Source organism: Monopterus albus, unplaced genomic scaffold (assembly GCF_001952655.1).
Source record: "Monopterus albus unplaced genomic scaffold, M_albus_1.0 scaffold209.1, whole genome shotgun sequence".
NCBI lineage: Eukaryota > Metazoa > Chordata > Actinopteri > Synbranchiformes > Synbranchidae > Monopterus > Monopterus albus.
The window spans coordinates 768,204-788,591 of NW_018128089.1; the positions used below are offsets into that span (position 1 = coordinate 768,204).

At 38.9% G+C, this 20,388-nt stretch overlaps 1 protein-coding gene across 1 annotated transcript in view; it reads left to right on the forward strand.

Moving 5' to 3' along the window:
- The window catches only part of scai (suppressor of cancer cell invasion), a 22,148-nt gene extending 3,875 nt beyond the window's left edge, over positions 1 to 18,273 (forward strand). Inside the window, exons 3-17 of the mRNA XM_020618815.1 lie at positions 1,052 to 1,147; positions 1,320 to 1,406; positions 2,720 to 2,818; positions 3,902 to 3,998; positions 6,619 to 6,717; positions 6,853 to 7,005; positions 9,127 to 9,228; positions 10,104 to 10,205; positions 10,971 to 11,049; positions 11,457 to 11,556; positions 11,964 to 12,045; positions 14,040 to 14,112; positions 16,484 to 16,657; positions 16,824 to 16,924; positions 17,516 to 18,273. Coding sequence (XP_020474471.1) covers positions 1,052 to 1,147; positions 1,320 to 1,406; positions 2,720 to 2,818; positions 3,902 to 3,998; positions 6,619 to 6,717; positions 6,853 to 7,005; positions 9,127 to 9,228; positions 10,104 to 10,205; positions 10,971 to 11,049; positions 11,457 to 11,556; positions 11,964 to 12,045; positions 14,040 to 14,112; positions 16,484 to 16,657; positions 16,824 to 16,924; positions 17,516 to 17,662 — 1,591 coding nt within the window. The 3' untranslated portion in view covers positions 17,663 to 18,273. The remainder of the gene's footprint in view (positions 1 to 1,051; positions 1,148 to 1,319; positions 1,407 to 2,719; positions 2,819 to 3,901; positions 3,999 to 6,618; positions 6,718 to 6,852; positions 7,006 to 9,126; positions 9,229 to 10,103; positions 10,206 to 10,970; positions 11,050 to 11,456; positions 11,557 to 11,963; positions 12,046 to 14,039; positions 14,113 to 16,483; positions 16,658 to 16,823; positions 16,925 to 17,515) is intronic.
- The last annotated feature ends 2,115 nt before the right edge of the window (positions 18,274 to 20,388 follow it).

Consider the following 20,388-nt stretch of genomic DNA (forward strand, 5'->3'; position numbering starts at 1 on the left):
AATACTGAGAGAGAAAAGGGCCAGGCTCTTGAAGTGGACTGACAGCTAGATGGATAAAAATGATTAACTGATTTGATTAGATACCGCTGCTCTGTTTCTTACAACCCTAAATCATAAAAAGTTGGGACAGTGTGTAAAATCTAAATTAAAACTGATAACAGTGATGTGTAAATCCTGTGTCCTGTGTTACATTGAAAACAGTACAGCAGACAATTATTTAATGTGATACCTCATCAGTTTTATTCTTTGTTCCAAATAAACATTCACTTCAGTTCTGATGCAACACATTCTACACAAAGTTGGGACAGTGAAGCATTTACCACAATGTGATGTTGCCGTTCCTTTTCACAACACTTAAGACATTTAGGGACTGAGGACACCAAGTGATTACATGTGTCAGGTGTCATTTTGTCCCATTCTTCCTGCAAACAAATCTTAAGGTGCACAACAGTCCTGGGTCTTCGTTGATACAATCTGCATTTCAAAATGTGCCACCCATTCTCTACTGGGGACAGGTGAGGACTGCAGGCAGGCCAGTCCAGCACCCACACCCTTTTCCTCCACAGCCAGACCTTGGTAATGTGCACTATGAGGTTTTGCATTGTCTTGATGAAATATGCATGGGCGTCCCTGGAAAAGATGTCGTCTTGAAGGCAGCATATGTTGCTCCATCATCTCTCTGTATGTTTCAGCATTAATGGAGCCATCACAGAAGTGTAAGTGACCTTTGCCAAGGGCACTGACACAGCCCCATGGGAAAATAAGCTTGTGACTGGAAAAATGTTGTTTAGTAGTCCAGTAAGCACAAATGATACAGTGAACCTATCAACAACACTGCTGACAGCAGAGCACACCCCAGCTTCAGAGAAGAACCTGAAAACTTAATGCATCCTGAGGAACTAACGCATCACAAATGCTAACAACTGTATTTTGCAAAATGTTTGGCTGTTGCTTTTGTAGTAGTCTGTTTGTAGAACTGAGAACACTCAGTGATATTATGCATGTGACTGGTCCTCCTTTCTCTCCCCCTCTGTCCTAAATTGTGCTGCAGAGACCTTCCTCAGTATGGACACAAGCAGTGGCAATCCTACTTTGGACGGACATTTGATGTCTACACCAAGTTGTGGAAATTTCAGCAGCAGCACAGGTTATTTTCATCTCTTATCCAATATTATCCTGTCACATATGATGTAAATGAAGCTAAATGGAGGCCCACTGTGACACTGTACTGATATGTTTCTCACCTGGTTCTATTGCACTCTGGTTGATTTATGTGGTTATTTAGTTCTTAGTACCTTATATTCTCTATTTACTGACAGGCAGGTTCTGGACAGTCGATATGGCTTGAAGAGATGGCAGATTGGGGAAGTTGCATCTAAAATTGGACAGCTATACTACCACTACTAGTAAGTCAGACCATACATATCACCAGTGGTGGAAGAAGTACTCAGATTGTTTGTCGAAGTAGCAATACCACAGTATAAAAACAATGTTACCTTTTAAAAGTCCTGCATTCAAATTGTTATTTAAGTAAAAATGCAAAAGTATTGGCATAAAATATACTTAAAGTACCAAAAGTAAAAGTACTTGTTATGCAGCATGGCACAGTTCACATTAATGTATATCATATTATTGGACTATAATTACTGATGTACTATCGTGTACATCACATTTACAGCTGTTACAGTAATGTTAATGTTGCACTATATTATACTGTACTGCTGGGTAGCTTGTGAATTTCCCATGAGGGTCAATAAAGTCTTATGATTATACAATATTTTATTTAATTAATCTCAGTCTGAAAAGTAGCTAGTAACTAAAGTTATCAAATAAATGTAGTGCGTAAAAAGTACAATATTTTTCAGGCAAATGTAGTGAAGTTGAAATATGGAGTAGCAGAAAATGAAATACTCAAAGTGCAGATACCTTAAATTTGTACTTAAGTACAGTAATTGAGTAAATGTGCTTAGTTAATTTCCACCTTTGCACATCACTAACTATTGTCATTGTCTCACAGTAATACAGAAAATGTGAGACTAGTGCTACATATGGCTGAATTCTACAAAATTTGGGCTGGATTCCATCCCAGCACATCATGGTTAGACAACACGAGCCATAGTCCACTGATTCATCAAGACACCCTACGGGGGGCTTTACTCATGTTAAAGGTCCCCTGCAGAGTTTTGACCACTATTAGCTGCTGTGTAGAAGGTCCCCTGTTTGTCAGCATCTTGTTGATTATACCTATGCACACTGACAATCGATATGCATTCCGCTGCTCTTTTGCATTCCACTGTATATGAAAGTGGAAAAAATATTTTGTGAATTCAAAAAATAATATGAGCGTACTGTCAAGTGACTCTGAGTCCAGATGCTGATAGCAGTAAAATGCATGGACGCTCTGAAGCTGATTATCATTAGCAAAGAGTAGTGTAAGGGGGGAAAGCCCTACGGCAAATATCCGTGACCAGACTTAAACCGTAGATGTTACATATGCAGTGTGTATCTGTACATGGCAGTTTGTCGTACCTGCGCCACCAGAGACGGACAATGATTCACCCATGGATTTTCTTGTGTGAGGGGTCTCAGTTGTTTGTTTGTAAATGAATGCTGCCTTTAATTGGTTTGTAGTATACAATTTGAATAGTGGGCTAAAATGTTATTTGAACATTGCTCCACTTCAGAGAAACTGTACACCTCCTTTTTTCTTGATTGACAGCCTTCGTACCTCAGAGACAAGTTACCTGAATGAGGCCTTTTCCTTCTACTCAGCCATCCGTCAGCGATCCTACTATTTCCAGGTTAACAAAGAGGACAGGCAAGTTCCAAATCTTCTTCTTACAGTAATGTAATTTGCAGTTTCAGGTAGTAGATACCTTTGCATGGTATATAATAAATTGCTTGGAGATTTATTTTGTTTTCTGCTGTTATTTTAAATTGGAGTCAAATGCCACTCTTTCATTTAATAGATTATGCATATGTCTAGCAGTTTTAAAGTTTAGAGGTTTGTTTAAAGTTGTGTTTAGTAAACTTGTATGTGTTTTGTTTCTGTCAACAAATCCCATTAAATGTGCCTCTTTCAGTGCTTTATAACTTCAAGTCCCTGTTAGTGGCATGCTGCAAACTCACTGGTTCCTCCTGAACATGTAATAGCTTGTGATGAATATGTATGTTAATTTCCTAAATCAGCTCATCACAAATTTTTTAGCAAATGTTATGTGCACATTATGTGTTCTAGTGAGCCTTTCTGGGAGCAGAAAGCAGAAACATTTTAGTTGTTTCTGGACAACAACAGAGCTCTATGGTACAGAGAAATACATAGTACTTGATAATAGGATACATTCAGTGCTGGTTTGGGTCTCTACCTGAGATTTGACAACAAATATAAAATACTGGATTTACTCTTTAAGTTTCTCAACCACAGACACTGGCAAGAGAACTAAGATGACACCACAAACACAAACATGCAAATTGTAATCCTCCGATTCAAACGTGAAACATAAGGAATTTCCCTCAGCCTTAAAGGATAATTGAGATTTATTTCAACCTAACATATTTCCCATAAGTATTGCGATTCTCATGCTATGATTTTCTTGAGTGCAAATTTGAGATTCAGGCAAATGTGAACTCACACAAAGCAACATATAAAAATAATATGTAATATTATGCAGTAACATTTGGTCAGTTGATAGTTTTGTTAAATGCACATTGGATGTTTTACGAGTCCTTGCTTCCTTGCATTTTTACAACAAAGGCGGTGAATGCAAAATCTCTATGACCCATAGAGACCGAATAGCTACATTTGTGGAAAAACAGAAATGAACACTGAAATGTGCCTGTCCTTTAATATGGATTTGTTTGACTTTTTAAGTTTTTATTATTTTCTCTTGTCTTTTATCAGGCCAGAATTAGTAGTGAAGAAACTTCGATATTATGCTCGATATATAGTTGTCTGTTTACTGCTGAACAAGATGGACCTAGTCAAAGTTTTGGTGAAGGTATGAAACACTTTTATTAATGCACCTTAGCATGACTTTTCTCAAACACTTTTGATACTGTATAGTACAGTCATATCATAGACCGTATAAAGTCATGGACACCGTGACACCTGCCCCAAGTGAAGCCTCCGTGAGTCGATCGCCTCCCTGGTGGCTGGCTGCAGTATGGGTAATAAACCCCGTCTCCTCCATGTTAGCTCAATGGACATGAGCCAAAAAAACTTACAGTACAAATCAAATACAATAGATATTATCACACTAATGTATGCAGAATCTGGCTGTAAAATGTACAGTAGCCAGAATGTACAGTTCATGTCCTCGTCCTAATATGGAGACCTACTTATATTTTATAGGCTAATTCAATAGTGATTATTCGATTCAGAGGAAGGACCATAGGAAGAAAGTCTCACATCAGTCAGATCATGTACTCATGGCAGATAAAAAAAAAAATCTGATTTACCATGTCCTGCTCTACATGTCTGACTGATGGAAGCACAGCCACCTGTGACCACTGGTAAAGATCACTTCACCGTTGTCCTTTTACACAGTACATGATGGTCCTCGTGATGGAAGAAAACTATTAAGCATTAAAAAGACTCAGTTAATATGGCCATAGTCTGCACAGCTGCTTCAAGCCCTATTCACAGTCCTTCTCTCATATAGAGCACTCCAACCAAATAGACTGAAATCTGTGATTATCACCTCTTTGGTCAGAACATGCCCTCTGTGAGGAAATATGCTCATTTAACAGATGGTCACAGAGACTATGATCATGCTGTGCTCTGGAGCACAGGATTTACTCTAGTGTCTCTAGTCACTCTCTCCTCTCTAGTCTGAGAGAAGCCACAAAATGGTGGAAAGCTCTTATAATCTCCCAGCTTCACCACCACGAGATGACTCCAATAGCCTATAACAGTACCTAACTGAGCCAGAGTGGATCCGAAAAGACTGTTCTGCCAACTGACAGAGCAAAAGAGAGAAAGAATCCAGCATAGACTGTGTCCTTTTGTAGTGTTGTCATACATTTTTACAAAGACAGTTGGATAAATGACAAAAGCTGTCATAACCTAACGATCTGGACCTGGCATAAACTCACGGATTGATGTGGGCCGTTCTGTTTTGCTTGTCCACTGTGTCGGTATCTGTGTAGAGGAAGGGGGGCTGCTCTCCTCTCAAACACACATAGGCGACATGAAGGATCACTTCACAGTGCAACAATCGGCCAGTAACAGAGACTGTATGAGCAGTTTATCAAACAGCTGTTGAACAAGCAGAACACAAGCTGAAAATTTGTAGATGTAAAAAGTAATTTACCTCTGTCGCCCAAATAAGTTAATTCATCTCACACCAGAAAGTTGGGACAGACTTTGCCACTGTCACAGCCTAACAAACCCATGTCTGGTAGCTTGTAAATACTGTAAATTACACTGCCAAATGTATATTGTGTGCAATATGAACCTATATCGTGTCGCCAGCAACGTTTCATTCCATTACAGGCATCCACATTCAAATGCATAGCAAACTATCTGAAAATACAAGCAGTTTTTCAGTAAAACTAAAAACAACCTGCCTTTATTCCGTGTTCATCTTTAATGTCACAATAAATAAACATATCTAGAGCCATATTTGTCTAAAATCCTGTAATATTTCTTTATCGTTTTTTTTTGGCTTCTGATGTTTTCTTTCCTGGTTCAGTAATAGCTTCAACTTGTAAACAAATGCACATGTTGGCTACCACAATTAGTATTTATGACAGTTGAGTACAACTCAGTTACACTCAGCTACTGTAGGGGGAGGCAGACTGCCAAGTTACATATTGTTGCTTTAATTTGTAATGTTGCTTACAAGAAACGTCATCTATAACCATAATTATTAACATGTTGTACACTATACACAACAATACTCAGCCGTCCCTGGTAGGCTAGTGGTTATAGCACAGTTCTCTCGCTGCTGCGGCCCGGGTTCGAGTCAGGGTTGCATCAGGAAGGGCATCCGGCATAAACACGTGCCAAATGTCTACATGCGAGTCGTCAGTGTGACGATTCACTGTGGCGACCCCTAAACGGGAAAAGCCGGAAGTGTCTTTCCTTTACACTATACACAACAGTTTTAAGTCTGAATCATGTTATAAATGTGCAGGATGAGAAAAAGAACATCATCACTCAGTTAATCTGCCATTGTTGATTTGAAAGCAACAATAATACCAGTATGCTATGCATGTCCGACGTGCATTATATGCATTGTTATGTGTCACACTGGACATCATGTTAAACGTCATACCTCTAACACTGGGATGCCAGTATGTGTGTCAAAAGAACACAAGGGTGTTATTATGCTGGCTTTTTTTTTTCGTTTTAGTTCAGTGTAAATAGGCAGAGCTGCAGAAACGATGGTCCAGCGTAATGCCAATACAGAAGAATCTATCTACCAAAACTTTGGTCATAGCTTCTACTTTCTTAATTCAGAATACTGGGGCAAGTTTGTCTGCCTCATGAAATTTGTATGAGGCATTATTTTATAAATCAAGCACAAGTCAAACTTTTGCAGTAGTGTGAAAACATTTGTATTAGTTAATATGACTAACTACACCTGGAACCCTCTGCCTGTTTGCTACCTGCAGGAGTTATCTGAGGAAATTGAAGATTACACACAGAGATTCAACACAGAGGACCAATTGGAATGGAACCTGGTTCTACAGGAAGTGGCAGCTTTTGTGGAGGTAACAATCCCTTGAAATGTAACTTATGTCAGTGTTTAAACTGTTTCATTATGCAGCATGCATGATACAGATTGTTGTCTTTCTCAGCAAACTCTAGTTCAGTGTTCTTTCTCTCCATTTGTTTGTGTCAAACAGGCGGATCCGGTGGTAGTTCTGAATGACAGCAATTCTGTCATCGTCACCAGCAATCGTCTGCAGGAAGGAAGCGTGCCTCCACTGGAACAAGGCATGGTGGTGGGGCAGCTCGTCCTTGCAGATGCACTAATCATCGGCAACTATAACAACCAGGTTTTAACCCACTAATTCTAATTCACAGTTCATAACACTTCACACACATCAACGCAGTCGCTGACCAGTCACAAGAACAGCCGTGTGATGTTGGCTGTCAGCCAGACAATGTAAAGGTCTGTTGTTGATGATGTTTCGTCTTTTGTTGCCTTGAATAATCGTTTCACTACCATGCTTTAGGGATGGGACATTATATTGAAATTCAATACATTGCAATATAAAAACATCACAATATGTAAAATTTTGACTAGCGATATACAATATATTGTGTGCGCTACATACACTAGCGACTTCATATTCTTTGTAAGTAAGACAGCCTACCAGAACACTAGTCGCTATATCTGGTTGTTCTTTACGTAATCAAACCAGTGCTAGAAGAGGGGAAAAAGAGGAACAAAGTACAGGTATTCCATAGCTAGTCATACATTGTTGTCATTGACTTTTTAATTGTATTGTGACTGAATTGAACTGTACACACCATATTGTGCATTGAATCATATCGGGAAAAGGTCATATCGTCCCATCCTTACCGTAGTGATGAAGTACTGTGTATCAGCTGTGTAAAACCTTTTTATTAATGTGCATGTCCTTACAGATTCATGGTGCATGCCATGTACCTCCCGCTTCACTAAGTGTTAAATCCTCTCCTAGACTGTTCCAACCACAATCAGTACAGCAACAGTCATTGCAGAACAAAGAAACAGCAATATAATATACAGTATAATATGTAGTTTATTGCCATTTTCACAGAGAGCCAGAGTATACTGCTTCCTAAAATTTGTCAGTAGAATAACATCTGAAGGTATAAGGAGGTAGCTGCCTGTAACTGCAGGTTGTTATTATTTGGGAGGATTTGGGGTCTTGTCCTGAATTAATGACCTTTAAGAGGGAGGTCTGCAGGGAACTCTGTTCACAGGTTCATGGTAGTAAATTACTGAGTGAATATCTTTAGCAAAAAACCTCAAGCAGTGTTTGAACCTTTAATATGTTTCAAATATGCCACCTTAGTGTGGCCAGTTAAGCTCTGTTCCTATGTTCAGGGGTTAGCATATCGTGGCCTTCAAATATTGGCCTCATGTAAGAACCAGTCAGACAAACAGATTGGTTATTACGTTCCTTCTTAAGGACAAGCGATTTGACATCAACTAAAACAAAATACTAAAAATACAACTGGTAAAATTAATATACTATTCATCAAATTAGTGTGATAGACTACATCATCTGCTACAAACAACATCAGACATACGTATGCATATTGCTAAAATGGAAACCTCTTTATTTGAAATTGTATCACTGCAATGCCACCGAAAACCATGGGCTCTGTGGGCTCTATATTCCATATATATTAGTTATGGAACCAGTTATTATTGCTGTGCTACCTGACTGCTACAACTGTCTCCAGCTGTCGTGACCACATATTATGTAGTTGCAGATACGGGGTAGGAGGGTCAAAGAGGAGGGGATACTGCTTGAGTTAGTTTGACTCTTACTTCGCTCTTAATGGTAGAAAATACAGAGAGAAGTTAGTTAATGCAGCTTTAAGATCTGCTTTGTGAAGTTTTTACTTTTGGCTAACCTCTGAGACTTGACCATAACTGGAGCTGGACAGGAAGCCTTTTGTAGAAATGTGTGGCCATTGATGATGTTAATTCAGGTGGAATTCATCAGTGTGAAACAAGCAATATATAATAAGATTTTCTGGTTAAGTAAATCTGATTGAATACTTGCGTGAGTGAACCTCACAAAAAAGGTTAGATGTTGGGGTTGAGGATACTAAAGTTATCTTATTTGATGTTATCTCTTCTCAGTCTGACACACATCTACATTTTCCTCTAGACATGACGGCAAAACTAACACAACACTATGGGGAAGGAACCTTCTTCACCTTCCAGAGTAGAAGTGGCTACTAGTAGTTGCAGTGTCCTCTGCTGGCTGTAATACCTGACTGACCAAATGGTTGGAGACAGTCAGAGAGCCCTGTTGTGTGTATGGATGTCCTTTAGAATAAAGAGTACTAAAAATGTCTGACCTTTATCTTAATAGTAAAACCACAGTGCCTAAAATAATAATATTTGTTAGTTGATGTCAGTGGTTCTTTTCCCTATTTTCTTTTTTTTTTAGGTAAAGTTCAGTGAATTAACCATCGATATGTTCCGTATACTTCAAGCTTTGGAAAGGGAACCTGTAAACCTGGCTACACAGACCTCCAAACAAGGAACACTGGTGAGTGTCATGTCCATCATGTCTGAAGGTGGTGTACCTGTGGTCTATTGTTTTTGCTGAACCCTCATTGGGTTTTTACAGCATAATCAATCAATCAAATTCTTCCTTTGCTGTCCACAGTGAATGCCAAACAATATAGTCTAAATATAAAATAAAAATTGATAAATAATAATACAAAATAAAGGCACTTTAAAAACAGCAAGTGAAAAATATAACAAAAATATAACAAGAATATATGCTACAATCAGCTGTATGTGCAACAGTCAAGCAATGGATGTGAAATTATGCATGTGCACACTGAGAATGTAAACGGTACAGGTGGCATTACATGAAGTAATTCCTGATTATAAACTCCTGTCAGCTGTTTAGGAGTCTGATGGCAGTGGGAAAGAAAGAGTTTTTCAGTCTAGAAGTCCTGCATTTCACACTTCTGTACCTCCAGCCTGAGGGTAGGGGTGTGAACAGTCCATGCTGGGGATGGGTGGGACAAACCACAAGTTTCTATGATGCATGCTTCTCCATTTTCTTTCTTTCTTTTTTATTTGGCTTGGATGAAATGAAAAAGTTGTTTTGGTATCTTAAACTTCTCTGTAAGTCACCTTGTATTTTTTTTTATGTTACCATGTTTTTTGTTTTTTTATGTTTTGTTTTTGTTTATTTCTCTATAATCTTAGCCTTGTATTTAATGCTTTAATTGAGAGCTGAGTGAGATACTGTATGTCACTCCTTCATACCTCCGGTATTATGCCTCAGTGGTGATGATGAACCTATGAACTCACCATCACATCCTAGAAGATTTGGATACCCTGTCATACATAAGAAGTAAACCTGGACTGTAGTATAAACAGTAATGAAGCTAAAATCTTTCTCCACAGGAGCCCAGTGAGAAGCCAGCTAAACGAGAAAACCCTCACAAGTATTTGCTGTACAAGCCAACATTCAGCCAGCTTTTTACTTTCTTGTCTGCCTCTTTTAAGGTCAGTGTTCCCTTGAATCTTAGCTATTTTGAGTTTAAGGGCCCATGGCATGCTTTTCCTTGTTTTCTGACTTATCTGCATTGTGACAGTTGTAAAATATCACCTTAGACATCACCTAAAGCTCTAAACATTAGGTGTACGTATGTTTTAGTACTTATATACAGAAGTAACTTTGTTTATACACGTCTCGCAAACTCTATTTGTGGTTTTACCACTGGTTGGATACACTGAACATATACTGTACATGCCCACTGGTTGGATACACTGAACATATACATGTATTTTATGTATAGCCAGTAATTCCCTCATTGTGTACTATTTGTCAGAGATTTGGACGTAGTTTCCCCTTCTCTAGGGTGTTTCTATTGGCTCCTCTGTGCACTTTTTGTACACCAAGGGCTTCCAATGCACAAGTGAACACTTGCCCAGTGCAGGCATCAGCGTGAGCCTTGCTCAAGGTGCACATGAGCCAGTGCATCACACGCTACACTTTTGGTCTGTGCCACTGTGTGCATGACATGAACTGCTGTGCCTCTAAATCTGATTGGCACAAAGTTAGAAATCTCAGTGATCGGTCAGTCTCTGGTCACAGCAGATCACGCTGAAAACCGGACATTTCTGATCTCCACCGATCGATTAGTGCACCTCTATCATATTGGCCCCAAACAGAAGACAGTGGTTAAAGGTATATGTAGCACTTGTACAGAAATTGCATTACTTTTCTATATTGTCTCTTTTTTTTTCTTCAATAACTCTATTTTCCAGGAATTACCTGCCAACAGTGCTCTGCTTGTCTACCTGTCAGCGACTGGAATCTTCCCTACTGGGCATTCAGATTATGAAGGTAAAATGCCATTTACTAGACTCTATGTTTGTGTTCCTATGAAGTTTTCAAATATTAGGGTTTTAAATACATTCTAATTAAAATTAAGCTTAAAAAATACAACCCCAAATCAGAAAAAGTTGGGATGGTATGTAAAACAAAATTAAAACTGAAAATAGTGATGTGTGCATCATCTGTTTTACATTGAAAACAATATAGCAGCACATTATTTGATGTGCTACCTCATCAATTTTATTCTTTGTTCAAAATAAACCCTCAGTTCAACTATGATGCTGCAACACATTCCAACAAAAGTTGGGTCGGTTACATTTCAGGATTGCTGAGAAATGTATAATCTGTGTGACACAGTCTGCTATGTCTTTTCAAGTTAGCACAATTAAGCTTTTATTTTTGAACATTTCCCATAGGACCATACGATTTTGGAGGAGTTCTCACAAACACAAATCGAGATGTGGTGAATGGAGAGACGGTGCAGAAGAGGAATCAGGCACAGAAAGAAATGCACTGGTGAGAAACTAACTACAGAGATTATTTATCTGTCTGCATGATATTTTTGATGTCATCACATATTTAATTATTTAGGAAATGTTTTGCATATGTCAGATAAATTAGTGGAAGCTCATGGGTTGTTGAAGCTTGGAGAGTGTACCCCACACTTCCCCATGTGTTCAGTTAGTTGGCAGTGACTAGACTTATCCCGAGAGAACCAGTGTTTTGCTTGGTATGACTAATGACTAATAAGATCTCTCTGACTCAGTCTGACATCTGACTGCCACCCGCTCTCTGTGGTAATAACAAGCTTAGCAGCTCTAACCATGTGTACACAACAGTGACCTGAGAAACAACAGACTAAAAAGCCATCCAGCCTCAGCAGTGCAGACGCTCACCATGTTTACTTGTTTACAATGTTGCAGCCTTCATCCAGGGGACTTATTCCCTTTCACCCGGAAGCCACTTTTTGTCATTGTGGATTCTGCAAACAGCACAGCCTACAAGGTATGTAAATAGGTTAAGTTACCTGGAAAGAAATATCTATAGTCCAGCTCATGAGCATCTACACATGCTCTTCAGTCTGTGCTTCAGCCTAATTTGAAATAAGATAATGAATACTTTACATTCACTGGCCACTTTATTAGGTACACCTGTACAGTTGTATCCAATTCAGTATGAATTAACACCTGTGTTTATGAAGCTCAAAAGGTTTAAGTTTTGGTGAATTTGTTATATATATATATGTACAAATGTTTATACATTATAGTCAGAGGTGTTCCTAATATTCTGACCCTCTCATTGAATTTATACATTTATGACACTTTCACCAAAAACTGGACCTTTTGAGCTTTTTAAACAGATGTTAAGGCTGAAGTGTTGGATTGAATTGCATACAATTGTACAGGCATGCCTAATAAAGTTCTTGGAGAGTGTATTGCAATGCCAGGTCTCAGCTTTAATTTGAGTATGTTTACATCGATCTAAATGGGTGGCTACAGCTTGCAGGCCAAATAACGTTGTGTAGGAGGAGGTTCTGCCTTAAATAATTGACATTGTATCCAAAGACTGCAGGTATGAGTTGCCTTTGAGAGCCACCACTGTAACCAAGATACTTAACTTTAACTTTATTGTCATTGTACATTGTACAACGAAATTAAAAACGCAATCCTTCAATAATAAAAAACAATCATAAACAATAAAACCCAACAAATTTACACACTCGCATCCATACACATCTGACTATTGCACAGTTCCCATAAAATCCCATCAATCATTCAAATTTTAAGGTTTTAGCAGCATTTAAAGCAACAATAGCTCTCGGATAAAAACTGTTTCTTAATCTGTGTGTCCTTGCTATAATTGTTCTGTATCTTCTCCCCGAAGGCAGCAGTTCAAACAGACAGTGTTCAGGGTGTGATAGGTCCTGCAGAATGTTTTGTGCTTTTTTCAAGCAACAGGAACTGTACAGTTCTTCCAGAGATGGTAGGGGGCAACCGATAATCTTCTGGGCTCTGGTAATAACCCTCTGGAGCGCTCTCCTGTCTGCAGCTGTGCAACTGGCGAACCAGGCACAGACACAGTATGTTAAAATGCTCTCTATTGAGCAGTGATAGAAGGACACCAGCAGTTTCTCATTCAGATTGTTTTTCTTCAAAAGACTGAGAAAATACAATCTCTGCTGGGCCTTCTTCACCAAAGCAGTGGTATTTGCGCCCCAAGTCAGGTGCTGCTCAAAGGTAACACCCAAGAACCTAATACACAACTTGTATGAAGACAAGAAAGCTAAAGCTGAGGAGGCGTTGGGACCGACAAACATGGATGGCTCACCAGAGACTACTGGGCATCTCTCAGTAATTGCAGTTACCTCGGGGCCCTCCCTGCATATCATATTATTGTATTACTATTACTGATGCATCATTGTATAGATCACATTTAATGTTGCAGCTGCTAAAGGGGGAGCTAGTTTCAGTGCACTTATATGCATTTAATTTGAAGTATTGCTGGGTAGCTTGTGAATTTTCCACCACAGATCAGTGAGGTCTTACAATTATACTGGATATTTTGGATTAATCTGGTTCTGAAAAGTAACTAGTAACTAAAGTTATAAAATAAATGTAGTGGAGAAAAAAAGTACAACATTTGCTTCTAAAATGTAGCGAAGTCAAAGTATGAAGCATCAAGAATGAAAATACGGTACAGATACCTCGAAACTCTACTTAAGTGCAGTACTTAATAAATGTATTAGTTACTTTGCACCACGGTTTAGAGCAGATTTTTTAAAAATGTGATTAATTGCAAGTTAACTATGGACTATAGCATAGTCCATTCGATTGACAGCACTAATTATTTTATTTCAAATTAAATACCCTGATGCAGGGAGCCTGAAGAACAGTACATCTCTATCTGTCCAGATGCTTATGGTGAGGTCTGGATATGACATGATTACAGTGTCAGTGCATATTCTTAATAATTAACATGTCTTTTTTTTGTCCTAATAGAATTTCACAAATCTATTTGGCCAGCCTCTGGTGTGCCTACTATCACCTACAGTATATCCCAAAAGTGTACAGGGTGAGTTTTCATTAAAGGGGTATGTTTTTTATTTTTCTTCTTGTCAGCAAATTTCATGAAAAGACCAAAACCAACAATGTGTTTGTTTGTCTCTCCAGACAAGAAAACATGTAAGCAAAATTCTAATATTTGTCTTTTGCGTGTGTAAATAGAAATTTCTGTTTTCAGATTATGTCAACTGTAGAGATATAATACAGTTTTTAACACTCTACTATACTTGAAATAATATTAAGATAACTCAATAAAGAAAGTTTAAAAGTTGATCATTTTATATAGATTTAAAGAGACTTACATCATAGTAGCAAGCGATAATGCAAAATCAAAAATCATCAGCAACTAAATTGTTTGATTCACTTACAAGTCTACAAATCAACAAAAGCTAATTTTAATCATTAACTTAAACTCCTTACTTTAAAATGATCATAGTTGAGTTCTCACATTACTGAATAAAAGTCAAAGAATCTCTTACTGATCACCAGTCATTAGTTGGTTTGAGTTGGTGGTTGTTGGCTTTTGTTGAAAATCATAATTCCAATGCTGGTTCTCTCTAGGTAGGGACTCATGCATTTCTTCAACAGTTCAGGGATCCCTCATTGCATCCTGCTCTTGGTAGGGGCTCTATATTTTCTTTCCATGCCTTCCTCCCAGCCTGGCCTGCAGGAGAGAAGCTACTGTCAGTGTGTCTTCCCATCCTGCTTCAGTAAAACATTCTTCTAATCATCTTTTGTGCTGTGGTTTTTAAAGGGTTTCTGTGAGTTATGCTGCCTTCACACTCCTCCTCTGGTATTCAAACAGTTGTTGGTTAGAGCCGCTGTTATCTTCTGTCAACATCCAGGGTGATGCATGTAACTACCACCCTCCACCACCTGTCCACCATAAAGACTTAGCATTTTCTGCTGTTATCTTTCTTACACGTATTCAATTACAGACACAGAAATCATATTATCTGATTAAAATAACATCTAATTAAAATACAAGAATCTTGTATTCATTTACACAAAACTGTCAATACATTTGATCACTATATTATGAAATCATTGTTTAAATCTCCTCCTTTCCAGTAAACTTTCTTTTATTTTTTTCTTTCTTCTTGCAGACACTCAGACATCCCTGCCTGCATTTCTTTTGTTGGGATCTGTCCAACTTCTGCTTTTTTAATGGCAGCAGCACACATGCAATAGTACATCACATTGGTAAATACAAATAACAAAGCATACATTAGGCTCATACTGCTGTCCAGTTCTCTGCTCTTTGACAGCCCCTCCTTGGCTTCAGGGATAGCTAAGATTCTCCTTTGCAGCAGGATAGACAAATTTCTGCTCATTTCCCCACATTCTGGTTGCAGCACACACACACCTCTCATCCACCAGGGCTTCCCAGGAGACAGGTTCCAAATCCTAGTTCCTTTTAGCCAGTTCTAGTTTCTGCAGGGCCTTCCTCACCCAAATCTGTTGGACTCTTCTTCTTAGGATAATCACACTTTGGATGCTGGCTGCTCGTATCCATGGCAGCGAACTGTACAACTTTGTTGTCATTGTTCTTAACTTCTAGTTCCTGCTGCACCACTCCACATCTTCAGTACCTCTTGTACTTGTTTCTTTGGGATCCAAAGCTGCATGCTGTTCCAGCATGACCCCTGAACTCGTGGACTGCTTTCACCACTTTAGCCACACAATCTCTAGGGATCTCCTTTCCTTTTGGAGTATCCCTCCACTCTCTGGAGGTGGCCAATAATGCCCTATGTGCCAGAATGTATTGGTTCACGCCAGCCAAATAGATTTACTGCTTTGCAGAGGTATACCTCTGCCAGCCAGCCAAAATTCATGGGAATGAATAAGTATTCAGTGACCTTTGACCACCTAAATGTAGTCCATTCACCATTGAATCAAAGAGGATATGTGTGCCAGATTTGAGCAAACTGCCTCAAGACATTTTAGAGCTATCACAAGATTGGGATGGCTGTCATCCAGTTTACTGATGTGTTTTAGTTTTGGGACAACAATGAAGCGCTGTGTCACAGAGAAGTAGGTTATGTACATAATAATTACTTGTTAATAAGGTACTGTCATTGTTGGTCTGGTCTTATCATGGGGGTTGTTGACAACGAGAACAATACAGAATGTCACCAGCCATATGCTTTAAGTTAATAAAAGGTTGCAGTTGTTTATTAGCTGGCAGTTTTGTAGAATATTATTTAAGTAATTCTGAATTAATATGATAATTGAAGTGTGATTTAGAAAATCATTCCTTATCTCTTAGATGTTGTTATAATGTTATAAAGAATTCTCTCTTTTGGTCAAATGTCCTATATTTTTGTATTTCCTGATGTTCTTGTTTTTACCTCTTACCCATGTTTCTGCTTACCTTACAGATCAGTCCCAGCGTGGGAGTCTCTTCACTCTGTTCCTCTACAGCCCACTCTTGGCTTTCTCCTCTGTCTGTGGTTTAAGTAGCCTCCGACAAGGACTGTGGGAGAGGGCTCAGGAATTTCTTCGCAAAGTCTACCGGGACATTGGGCAGATGATAACTCGATCACGGACCATAGGTAGCATACCTCTCTTAGATTTTTTTTTTTCCTGTTGGTATGTTATGAAGATTAGGGTTGCATCAGGGAATAACTTAAACAATTAATCCACAGATCAACTGAAAAATCTTACTTCTATTACTTATACTTATTTCAGCACTACTATCTTTTATTTTTGTCTACACAGATCAAGCCTTTTTGCAGTTTTTTGGTGATGAGTTCCTTCGCCTGCTGCTGATCCGCTTTGTGTTCTGTTCTGCTGCACTGCGACTGCATAAACTGTTTCGGGTAAGTCACTGCTCCTGTACTTATGCCTGTTTAGCTGAATGCCAATAATTCATCCTATGGTGAGAGAAGAGTCTGTCCCACTACTCAGGCTTGTGGTCTTGAACACTTAAGCTACGCACCATCAGCCACATAGGAAAGTGTGTCCAACTTGTGTGAAAAAATACTGTCACACAATACACTTGATGCACTTGTCAGCTTAGTCATCCTACAGGTCATTACATCTACTGCACTACACCAGCTAGTAATATGTTTATACATAACGTCTCTTCTTGTTTTGTAAAAGCTTCATTTACCTGTAAACACTGAAGGATTTACGCACCTGAAAGTGTTTTAGGGAAACACACGGTTTTAGTCTGTATGGAGGGTAAAACAGAGGGAGGAAGATGCATTTACAGATTTAACCAGCTTAGGGTGGATGGGGACATGTCTCTCAGGTCGTTTAGTAGAGATCTGTGTCCATAGTGAAACACTGAACAATTCCTGACAACTAGTAATGGTGGAAAATGTTTTCTCTTGTTAATAGTAATCATTGAAAGCGTGTTTATTGTGATGTTTTTTGGGGTAAAGAGGTGTTTGATGTTGTGCTTGCAGGAGTCCCGGAGCTTCCCAGAGTCGTACCCGGAGCTCCCCAAACAGGAGACAGTGGAGAGCAGCCTTCTACAAAAGCATATTTTGGAGCTGGCAGCCATGCTGGATGTGCAGAGCCTATTTTGGGATGATTCACTAGAAGCCTACTAACATCTTTGCAAAGGGCAAACTGGCACGTGTACATACAGACTCAACTGCCAGAGCCCTCCCAGTTGTCTTACTTTTTTAAAGGTAATGATTCAGCACATACAAGTTCGTGTCTTGCATCTAACTGTTACCTGTGTAAACAAATGTAGAGCAATGTTCAAATGTTCACATACTGTAGTTACACCAGTTTAATATAGTGTAAATTCCCCCATTTGCCTGCCTCGTAAATATAAGCATCATGTCAGACATAAGAGTAAACAAATAGATGAGAGGCTGAAAAAAACCTTCTCAACTCACCATTCCTCCATCCAGATGCAAGATTTAAAAGTGTAGTCTGTGACTTAATTCCTCATGTCAGATAATTGTAAAGTCGTTGGCAGCCTCGATTGTGTGTGTATTTTAAGTAATATTTATTACTGTTTAAAGGATCGAGAATGGAAAAATCCTGGGCATCTTCCAGGTGTGACTTTATCTAGTTGTTTGAAGGCAAAGCAAACTGATGCTGAGAGCGAACATGGTGCTAAACAAAGGTTTTCACTGCATCAGGAAATATTAAAAACAACAGGAACACTATTTGTACACTAAGTTGGAATTTTAAAAACATTCACCAAAAATAGCTGGTCTGGATTTTTGTATTTGCCAAACAGTGCTTGCTGTGTAACAGTTTCTCTTGTAATAGGCTGACGTGTGAGCGGTTCTGTTCTGTTTGTTGGTGCAGGACATTGTTAGTTGTAAAGATATCACATGACTTCATGGCATAAAATCAGCAGGTCATCTAATACCTTTATTCATCCATTGTTCCAGCCTTATGCGTTTTGAAAGCCAGTTATTTGTTTTTCGTATCACTGCATGCAAAAACAAAGAAATATATCCATTTAGTTGATTTATCCACAAAGAACAGCCTCCACGACTAAGGATATCAAGTGGGATATAGGTGTTAAAATGGGATAGTCCTGGGAATACATGGAATGTTGCATGGGCCTGTACATTTATAACGGAGTCATCAAATGAAGACAATCTAGTTAGAGATAGCAGAGGGCACGGCCTAGTGAAAAGGTGACATGGTATGCACTGCATCATTTTTTCTGTGAAATCATGCACTTCAACATTTGGCTTGCTTCTTTATGAAATACAGGTAACGCCAGTCATTTTTATGTTCAGACACTAATCCACTGCTTCCAGCTCATAGATGCTCCCATCTCTCTTAGTTAGTGGAACCATAAAAAAGAACAAGCACCAACCACCATGCTAACTTTAACTGTAGAGACCACCTTGAGAGGTTTGTGGATCTTGAAAGAGGTTCAAACCCTGACTACTCAGTGCATGAGGTGGGTGTGAATATTCAGATTTCCGGGTTCAGATGTTCTGAGGCTGTTTAACCATTGCAGAGACAATCCACTGCCATTCTAGCCAGTGTTTGTGTGTCCACCAGGTCCATGTCTAGCAGGTTTCATTGCCACTCCATTGTCTTTATGCACCTTGTATCTCTGAAGCCTGACATCCAGTTGTGAATGTGAAGCCCATTTCTGAAAAAGTTGGGATGATGAATTGTAAACAAAAGGTCAATGAAATGCTTTGAAAACCCCTTTACCCCATATTCATTGGGTAACAGAACAAAGAAAAGGTTTCTAATGTTCAGATTAATATATTTTATACATTTTTCTTTATGTAAGTTTATTCTGAATTTGAGGCCAGCAACATGTTCCAAAAAAGTTGGGACAGGGCAACAAAAGACTGGAAAAGTTGTGTAATGCTTAGAAACTAACTGGTGGAAACCTCCTAAACTTATATTAATTGGCAGCAGGTCAGCATCCCAGATAAACCGTCAGAAGGATGGGGGTGATGTTCACCAATATTCAACAATTTCAGACTAATGTTTCTCAGGAACTCCTCTGTAAACCACTGTCAGTGAACACGTGAACTCGTCGTTATAACTCTACCATGCAAAGAAAGAACCATATGTAAACCAGACACGCCACCGTGTTCTCTGGGCTCATGTTCATTTAAGATTGACTGAGAGGAAGTGGAAACTGTCCTGTGGTCTGACAAGTCAGTATTTGGAATTCTTCTTGAAACCCATGGACATCACATCCTCCAGGCTAAAGAGGAGAGGGGCCATCCAGCTTGTTATCCTTGCATAAAGTTTAAAAGCAAGCATCCATGATGGCACGGGGGAGCATTAGTGTACTTGGCATGGGTAATATGCACATTTGTGCGGCACCTTTAACGTTCAACAATATGTACAGGTTTTGGAGCTTTTTCAGTGAAGGCCTTGCTTATTTTAGCAAGACAAGGTCAAAGTACATTCTGCATGTATTCCAACAGCATGGCGCTCTGTCAGGGTGCTAAACTGGCCTGCCTGCAGTCCAGATCGGTCACCCACTGAAAACATCTGGTGCATTATGAAGTGAGAAATGTGAAGGAGGCCTCAAACTGCTCAACAGCTGAAATCCTATCAATAGGAAAACATTTCTCTGACAAAACTAAAGCAGTCAGTGTCCTTTCTTCCCAAATGCTTGCAAAGTGTTGTTAAAAGAAGAGGCAATGCAATGAAAAAATGCTCCTGCCCCAACTTTTTTTGAAATGTTTTGCTGGCGTCAACTTTATAATGATCAGATTTTTTTTCCCAAAAAACAATTTAATGTCTCAGTGTCCGTATTTGATGTCTTTCTACTGTTTTCAATTAAATATAGGTTTTAAGTAATTTGCATATAACCATGTTCAGTTTT